This window comes from Neurospora hispaniola, assembly GCF_033458365.1.
Source record: "Neurospora hispaniola strain FGSC 10403 chromosome Unknown B0T23scaffold_1, whole genome shotgun sequence".
Lineage (NCBI taxonomy): Eukaryota > Fungi > Ascomycota > Sordariomycetes > Sordariales > Sordariaceae > Neurospora > Neurospora hispaniola.
In genome coordinates, this window is record NW_026944406.1 from 1,926,815 (window position 1) to 1,935,674 (window position 8,860).

General features: G+C 50.1%; 1 protein-coding gene and 1 non-coding gene across 2 annotated transcripts; both read left to right on the forward strand.

Moving 5' to 3' along the window:
- Positions 1-1,250: 1,250 nt before the first annotated feature.
- B0T23DRAFT_9516 (uncharacterized protein) lies at positions 1,251-3,017 on the forward strand. The gene is made up of 2 exons (XM_062842037.1): positions 1,251-1,504; positions 1,563-3,017. Exons 1-2 carry the CDS (start codon positions 1,477-1,479, stop codon positions 2,822-2,824), a joined length of 1,290 nt encoding a protein of 429 aa, XP_062696775.1. The 5' UTR covers positions 1,251-1,476; the 3' UTR covers positions 2,825-3,017.
- Positions 3,018-5,166: 2,149 nt separating this feature from the next.
- B0T23DRAFT_t15 lies at positions 5,167-5,240 on the forward strand. Its single transcript has one exon. It is a non-coding gene; the product is annotated as a tRNA-Val (tRNA).
- The last annotated feature ends 3,620 nt before the right edge of the window (positions 5,241-8,860 follow it).

Consider the following 8,860-nt stretch of genomic DNA (forward strand, 5'->3'; position numbering starts at 1 on the left):
CGTATTAGCATAAACTCTCAGATTACTGCCCATGATCGGTATTTGGGGCAGGTTGATGAGCTCGGGGCGGGCAGGAAGCTAAAGGCGGCAAGAACTCTAAAAGCCGATCCTTTGATCTCGATTCCGTCCATGAAAGAGGGGAATGCTCGGTGCAGTGCAGACGAACGTGCGGGAGGACTTGGCACTACACTAAGAGGTAAAGAACCGCGTGGGAGTGGGCAACAAAGTCCAGGCTTTGTCTCAGCTAGCCAATAAGAGGCAGTGCTGCGCCTCCAGAACGTTTCCTTCCAAACAAAAAGGGCTTCATCAGAATTAAGCACCAAGGTCCCTGAGCAGGCCACGCTAGTCCTGTCGTGTGGTGGACTTGGGACGGTCCTTTCGTGTTTCTTGCACTGTACCAGTAAAAGGCAGGTACTACACTTGGTGGTCTAGAAGCCGTCAAGGTACCACAGACGCAAAAGACATCTACTTTCGCTCGCGGCGTCACGGCGAGGGCGTGACTAGGTAGGTAGAGGTACCTAGGTATGTACACTACAGTTGGGTGGTGCTGCCTAACCGTCCAAGTGGCCCCTTCCGCAAATGAGATGCACAGTGCAGGAATAACTTAGCAGCGTGACGGAAGTGAGTGGAGACCTGGAAGTGGAGAGTGGTAGGTGGGTCTGTTGCTCCGGGTTGCGCCAGTCCAGGGCCCTCGACTCTCAACCTGAAAGGCCAATTCCTCTCCTCCCTGGGTCTCAACCACTCTCCGCCACTACTGCAGCAACAACACTTTCAGCAGCAGCAGCAGCAGCAACAAACAACGCTTTCACGTCGTTGCTCCCTTTCAGTCGCCAGTCGTTGACCACGCACGCAAACCACGTCAGTCAACGTTCTGCGACCCGACGACGACGACGACGACGACGATTTCTTTTCCATTTTCGCTGCTTTTTTGCTCCGCGCGTCTTATTCAAGTTCTTCAAGGGACCCCATCAGAGATGCCCTCTTGAGTTCTTGTTGACACCTTCGATTCTTTTCCCGAGCTAGCCTCCCAGTCATTCGTTTTTCAAAACCTCAACACCACTCACCAATCACTACTCACCACACCACTCACCACTCACCACCCGATCCATTTCGACGACTCGCTTCCTTGAGACTATCGCGACCCGACGACAATCACATCATCCCTCGCAACCCTTGCCCGAAGCAACTCATCCTCCCCTCAGTTTCACATCAGTCACCACTCACGTCGACGCCGCGAGCGTAAAGCAACGAACCAGCTGTCTTGCCCGCAACAGATACAATCCTCACGCCCGGACTCTCATCTCAATTACCGACGGGTCTCGTTATCCATCCGATCAGCAGATCTACGGGGAGTCATTTGTCCATGTCCGATTAACTTGTCGACACACGCGCCGATCCGAGAAACCAACCACTTCCACGTCGAAGCACTCAGCCACGTCTCTGTAACTCGAGGCCAAGCGTCATAGATTGGTCAAAATGGCGGTCGTTGCGATGTCACCGAACGGTATGTCTTCCGCAAGAACAGTTGGTCGAAAAAAGTATGATCTAACCGACACCGACAGTGGTGAGCAACCTCTTCAGGCGTGATGGGACTTGTGTTCTGTGCGACGACAGAGTACCACTTTCTTGCCCGGCCTGTCCGGAGGGTACTGCGTGCACGACCATTCTCGCGAGTTGCAAGGAGTGTGCACACATGATTTGTGCTCCTATTGAAGAGAATACGGATTCAAATTCCTATCAGCCTTCAGATGGGGACTCGTCAGGCAGTTCCACAAATGTCGGTGCCATTGCAGGGGGCGTTGTCGGCGGTGTAGCTGTAATTGCGATTCTCACATATTTGGTTTGGAGATATTGCATCAAGTCGAGGAGACAAGTTGTTGCACCAGAGGAGTGGGATGGAGTGCAGGCTCAAGACGACGGCCTCGAGAAATCTTTCGCCCAAGCGCGTGATAATCGGGCATCCACACATACCGTCGGCTCGGTAGCAGACACCGTTTTCACGCGAGCATCCAACATCATCCAAATAGCATATATCCCTGGAGTTACGAACCGAACCCCAACATCCCCGGCAGTCCTTGTCCCCCCCGTACCTCCGATTCCTCTCGGCCACGGTGGCAGTCCCTCTGCTACAGGAGACCAGCATTTCTTTGTTCCCGGCGATCTGCGCGACTCTACATATTCCGGCATATCATCTTTCACCGACCGCACCTCCTACGCCCGGACGTCATATGCGCCGCGGTCTAGCGTGGCATCTACCATCTATGGCAAAAGTGTTGTTATCACACCTGCCCAAACCGGCATGCGGGCGAAGCCAGCTATGGTCAGTGTTAAGTCGGCTCATTCTAATCTTTCGGGCGGCACCGCAACGCCGCCTGTGCCGAGCGTCAATTACGAGAAGTACACCGGGTTTCGCCCTCCGAGTCCTACAAATAGCAGGAATAGCACGTTCAGCGTGGGATCCACCTTCCTGAACACTGCTACGCCTGCTCGCGCCATGGTCGTTCGAGTAGGGAGTGTCAAGAAGGTGAACACTACCAAACCCAAGACGTCGGATTCATCGGCAACTTCGCCCACCTCTGCTTCATCCGCAGGACGAGACTCTAATGTTGGCACCATCATTATCGATTCGCCTGCCGTGGATCAAGGGCCTTTCTCGGATCCCCCGTCCCCTCCGGCAGATCGATCGGCAACCCACGGCACAGCAACTTTGAGTGCAGTACTTCAGCAATCAACCAGGAGAGCCTCAAGCCGGGCCACTGATTCCCCTGGCTCTAGAGAACGGGAACGGAGCCCATTTGGCGACGAACACGCGACTCAAGATTAAGTGACGACTAAATATACGCGGAATCTCGTTTTCTTATTTCTCATTTGTTCTTTGCTTTTGCTAACGATATCCCCTGGTCGCTTTGGGAGGGCGCTTCTTCAAATTTCTTGGTATCTGAAGTTCAGATTTCTTGTCATTTAACTTTTTCTCTTGGTTTGGATATTTGGGGGCGGTGTTACTGAAACTGGGCAACACGCAACTTTCACGTCGTGCTGCAGGGCCTGGAGAACTGAAGATTGGCGATTCGATTCTCTTTTCGGACCTTATGATTGGTTCATTTTCTTTCTTGGAGCTCACGGCTTTAGAGGGAAGCAGGGAGGTCACACTGACACGCTTTCTATGACATGGGGGGAACCAAAATATTGCCTGGGTATGGGGCTCGTGGATGATCTATGTATACCCTGGAGAGGGATGGGGATTCTCTGGCTCGGTCATCAGTGGCTGTACTGAGCGAGTAAGCTCGGAGTTTCTGGCTTGGACGTATCGAGTGCTCGATGAAGCTTCAACAATACGTTCAAGGTGCGGCAACAGTGAATCAAGAACGAGTTACCACGCACGTACCATTTCATATTTGGCATTGTCCCGCTGTGCTGTTGTCTGTTCTGACGATTGCCGTTGGTTCCAGTCGTTTTTGCTTATTTCATGGTGGTGTTGTCGTCCCGATTTGCTCGAGTAGGCTGTAAACACCCATGCCCTAAGGGGTCAAACATTTAATCCTGGGACCTTGAGTGGCTGTCTAAGTCGATGTGGGTTATTTCCAGGATCACAAATATATACGCGAAACAAGTTGTGTCATACCGATGATGCAAGTCGATAAGATCAGTACTGCCGTAGGCCGGACTTAATTTCAGGAAGTCCTGTTTGAATTCTGACTGGGAAGTGTTTCCAAGCTTCGACAAAGGTTCTGTATATCGTGTGGCAAGCAGACTTCATCTATATTTGTAGTGATACTAATACAATTCTCCACATTTTGCATCGGTTTGTTTCTAGGCGTTCTTGCCGCTTGAGGACTTGCTTCATTGTGTACACTATAGATCTACTCGACTGTCCATTTCTGAGGTCCTCTTCATCTGTAACGAAAAAGGCTTTGAGAACACTCTTCACCAAACACAGGTTCTTGAGCAAGGTCAAGTGTTCAAGTGTCGTGAAATTTTTGTTCGCTCTCATAGTCTATGTAGCTGGTATCGTTGGTGATGCAGGTCCTTTGACACGACACTCTGGGGGAGCCTATCTATCGTCCTTATTCAAGTCATATCAGAAAACAGATAGTAAGCGGAGGAGATTGTCCCAGCTTAACACAGAGGACGACAAGTGACTCGTGACTGGATCTTGCTCGTTTGGTTGCGATTTCCGATACCTACCAGTCAATTTGGTGGACAACGGACCCGAAGGGAGAGTTCTGTGAAGACAGCATCACGCGACAAGAAGGAAACCATTAAAAGAACAAGTAGGACTGGACTACAAATTTCAAGGATGTTCAAGACCCTTTGCTATCCGAGCTTCCCTTTATCGCTTACATTCGCCCTATCCGTTGGCTTCGATCACACCATCACCACAATTCTAGACAGGCTCGATGTCCATCAAAGTTGACTTATCAGTCATGGACATTTCCGCTTAGCCAATGAAGTGATGACCAGGGCATTATTTTGCCCCAGTCTCACATGGTTGGAGGTACCTCTTTACTTGTTACCACTACACGCTATGGTGTGGCTTCAACGGCATTCACCTTGTACTCTTCACTTACGACTCTATTGTCTGTCTCCCCAGAGACTCGCGGTCTTTGCACCTTCACGCCAGTTCGTTGACAGGCGATGCCGAGACGTGCAAGTGCAACATACTGAATTGAGCGAGATAGTGGACATCTTTGCAAACATCTCGACTGATCGTTTCCTTCCTCATGCACTTGTTGCTATATTTTCGCATCATTTCACTATCTTGACCAGTGGCGTTCAAAGCTGCAACTGCGCGTCCTCGAAGTGAGCGTAACCCAAGCCCATGACAATAACTTCAACCGAACGTAGTGATCCGTCAGAGACCGTATACTATTCACTCAAGCGTGTGATGTCTTCAATCGTCACATCTTGGACATCTGTTCCCATCTTTTCTGGTAGTGTTGGCCTCTGAAGGCACCGTAGTTCGACAAAACAGGGATGTGCCTTATTGAACACTTGGGTTGTGATACCCCTGATTTAATTTGAACCAAAACCTTTACAAAGTCACAAATGGAGCAAGCTCCAAGTTAAACTGTCATTGAAGTCGTTTCTTATGTGCCGTATTGCACCTGGGCGGGTCAATCGTATTGCATCTATAGCTGTTGATTTGTTGCGCCGTTAACAACTACTGGTCCGATGGTGTAGTTGGTTATCACGTCAGTCTAACACACTGAAGGTCCCCAGATCGAGCCTGGGTCGGATCATCTGTCAAATTTCCTTTTTCTCTTTTTTTAACCTTTCTCTTATCATTGGAGGTGCGATGTTTCATACTCAGAGTTATTTCTATTTTTTATGCTTTGGCATTGGGGGGAACTTGATCTGGTCTCTATGCAGTTTTCAAGCTATGGGTTCTAGAGATATGACAGCAGAGCGACAACTGAAGTTGTCGGTTGAACTTGGGAAACTCACCGGAATGTTTGGCAGAACCGGGCAGCTCAGAAACTCCCAAGGAGACTGAGGAACTGGGGGGTATGTAAACGTGTTGTACCTGGTAGTAATAAGAAGCGAAGTATACCCCCACGTCCCGACGAGAGATGACTCTCTTTCCTCCCTACCTACTTACCTCCGATATTGCATATATCTATCTATCTCAATACTCGCTCATGAAGGCCCTTCAAAAGCCGAGGATGGAAACTACAGTGCACTATCCCAAACGCAGCTCAAGTGAGGGAGGTAGACACTCTCACGGAGGTACAGCACTTCCCGACACGGATGTCAACCCGGAGCAATAGAACTTTACTTACCCATTGTCTACAGAGCCGGTTGAGTACGTCCAGTTTGCAAACTGCCCTAAAGCCCATCGAAAAGAACTTTCGACCGAACTACTACCGAATACTTGAGGAAACCACCGGCACCAAGGCGGCAGAATGGAGGGGAAAAAAAGCAACGGAACAGACAGGCATGTGGGCTAGTGTGATACCGTACCAGGGCCGTGGGCGTGGGTAGTTATCATTCTTTCTCGGGGAATGGGGAATGGGGAACGAGGGGTGATGAACTTACCCTTGTCCTGATATTGGTCCTTGGCCCGGTCCTCGGGTGATGATGGATGGGGAATGGATTGCGAATGATGGATGATAGAGAGATAGGTGAGGATCACGGAGGAATGGGTATGAGACAAACTCGGTTTTATTAACCCACGCCCACGTATGGGGGTGAGGATTAGAGGACTCCGCGGAGTGGTTCGAGTGGGTAGGTAGACTACCTGATACGCTAAGGTAGGTAGGTACCACCCCCTCCAGCCTTCAGCGGATGATTCTCGGATTTCCTTCGCGCACCATCATCACTCCATCAGACCCTTTGGCTGCTGGTGGTTGAATTGATGTGGACTGTCGGCCAAAATACAAAAAGCGAAGGATCAGATACAAAATTTTGTATCGAACAGTCACTGACTCGACAAGAAGACAATCTCGGAGTAGTTATCCACAACGTAACCCCAGACACCGTGATACGCGGAGTATCTTGGAACCCTCGATGAAACCTAATAGCCCACAGCCAGACGGCGACCGGCGAGCCCAGACCAGTCTGGCGCCGTTGGGCTCGGTGATCAAGAGGATCCCTACTTCCAGTGCCACTTTGCTGGAGAATCCTGGGGATGGTTCGACGGCGACTCTGAGAGAGGAAAGACGAGGAGAGTGACAGGAGGAGGGCAATTCCGGAAAGCCGAACACAACTACTGACATTCTTTTGAACCCAACCCATAAAGGTCGGTTGCCGTGGGGCCTGGAAGCGTTGTCCACCTCAAGGGATCGATCGGCTAAACTGAGGAGAAGAACATTGAACGTGAAAATGTCGAAGACTTTTGTTCGATCTTAAAAATAGACCCTGCCGTGATAGGCTAATCTGTTTGTGCCTCCCCTCTGTCTGGTAAGTGTTGCAATGCATTTGTTGTGTTGGCTGACAAACTCTGCCTCTTCTGTTTACCACCCGACCTTTTCAAAGTCAACGCCAGGTGTGGCATGCTCAGTTGAGGCACATTGAGCGAGCACGTGGGAATGCCACGTGGAGATTGCAAAAGAGAAGAGAAGATCTTTCCCTCTTCGTCGGAGGCCCTTGACAAGACTACAGTATGACCCCGTCTGGGTACCTGAGGGTTCCTAGGGTTTCGGATTATCTAAGTATGTACATATCCATTTCCACCTGTCTGTCTATGGTAAGGGGTTTGTCTTTTCCCGGGCCGGTGGTCTGATACATAGGATTAGAAATGTCAGACATTCCGAGATAGGTAGAAGAATAAAAAGACTAAAAAAAAAATCCGCGGATAAAAATACATACTCTAGCCGCAGTACCAAGAGCCATGCAACGCCGCAAACTAAAATGCCGCGTGCTCCAAACTAATGCGAGACGATGCGAGAAGGTCTTGGAAACGGAGACTCGGGCCAGCTATGCCAACCATTATGCCGAAACGGAGCTCGACATACCTACCTCGGTAATATGTTGAACGGTAGGTATTGAGCGCATCAGCATGTAAGTGGGTAGGCAAGCGAGTGTCATGTATGCATGTTTTTTAAACAAGGCGGTCAGTACAGCCTGGCAGAGTTGCTGTTACTCTGACAAAGATCAGCCGCATATTTTGTAAAACTACGAGCGTTGAAGCAACTGGAGAAAACTGGTGAAGAGAGAAGCCGAGAAGAGTCTGGTTCGAAGAGGTTACTATACTAGTACATATGTAGAGATCGGCTGGTGTGTACAAAGGAGGAGGACCCAGCCAATCAGCTCAACTCCCAATAGTAAGTAGCACGATTGGACTGTTGAAGTCTCATTGGGTGTCCCGGACGGCTGGAGCGAAAACCGTGGGGAAAGTTTGAAGACTAGGAAAATGTCGACTAATAGCTCTAACCAAGGGCTCTCTCAGTCTCTAGTCAGGTAGGTAGTATACCTACGCTTTCGCGTATCTGGAATTTTCCTACGAGCGCATGGAGAGCCCAACCCCCCTCCCCTCCTTCAACAGAATCTGTTCGTATTAACATGGTGATTGCCGTCGAGAATGCCAGCTTTAGGTTGTCTCGAGACATGGTGAGTGGTGTAACTTGTTAGGGGTCTGGGAACCATTCTGTTGAGACGAGATGCAATTGTGTTTCGCTCGCTTGCTTCAACACCTTTCACATTGCGATAGTATGGCAAGCAACTCGCGCTGTCTCTGGTCAGGGGTGAGTTTAATATAAATGCCCCTTGTCGATGAAAACCGTTTTTGTCTGACGGGTGGTGACGAGACTTTGGAGGTTATGCATCGCGATTTCGTGCTCGTTATGGGTCTCTTTGTCACGACATTTCGCACGTTCTGGGTTTAGTCTTGTCAGATCCTGCGACTCTGCACACCCCCATGTGTCGTCCGTCCCTTTGGCGGGTTAACCCGCGCAAGCAAATGCCTTGGCTTTAACTTGGCTTTTCGGCAGTGTTGGGTATGTCGCAAGCTGTCTTTCATCACTGCTGGGTCGGCCGTCGAGATGGTGTGGCCTAGAGTCATTATCCTAGCGTGATCTTCCCATTTCTTCTTCTCTTCAAACGGAACCCTCGTCTATTTTTCCTCTGCGAAGCCCATCTCATCTCCACCGGAGCTTCCTCCGGGCACTAATGAAAAGCAGTGAAAGAGGCAGAGCGGGCCTCATTCCGCATTCATGTTTCTCGCGAGGCTAGCGGAAAGGAGGTGGGTGGGTTGTGGATGTGCCTCCATGTTCCATCATTTCACAGGGGCCGGCCCCAACCCAGCTATGTACTAGCTGCTCGGCCAGCCCAACTTAATCCAAGTATAACGGGGCATGTGAGCAGTGCTTCGGCGTACTTTCGGTGATGCAGAACCGAGTTTTAGTGAGAGACAGGAGGGAAA

What these genes read in the sequence shown, in the direction of transcription:
- B0T23DRAFT_9516 (XM_062842037.1), top strand. Translation starts at nt 1,477, where the DNA reads ATGGCGGTCGTTGCGATGTCACCGAACG. An exon ending in CGTTGCGATGTCACCGAACG is followed by an intron (nt 1,505 to 1,562) that starts GTATGTCTTCCG and finishes CGACACCGACAG; the next exon opens with TGGTGAGCAACCTCTTCAGG.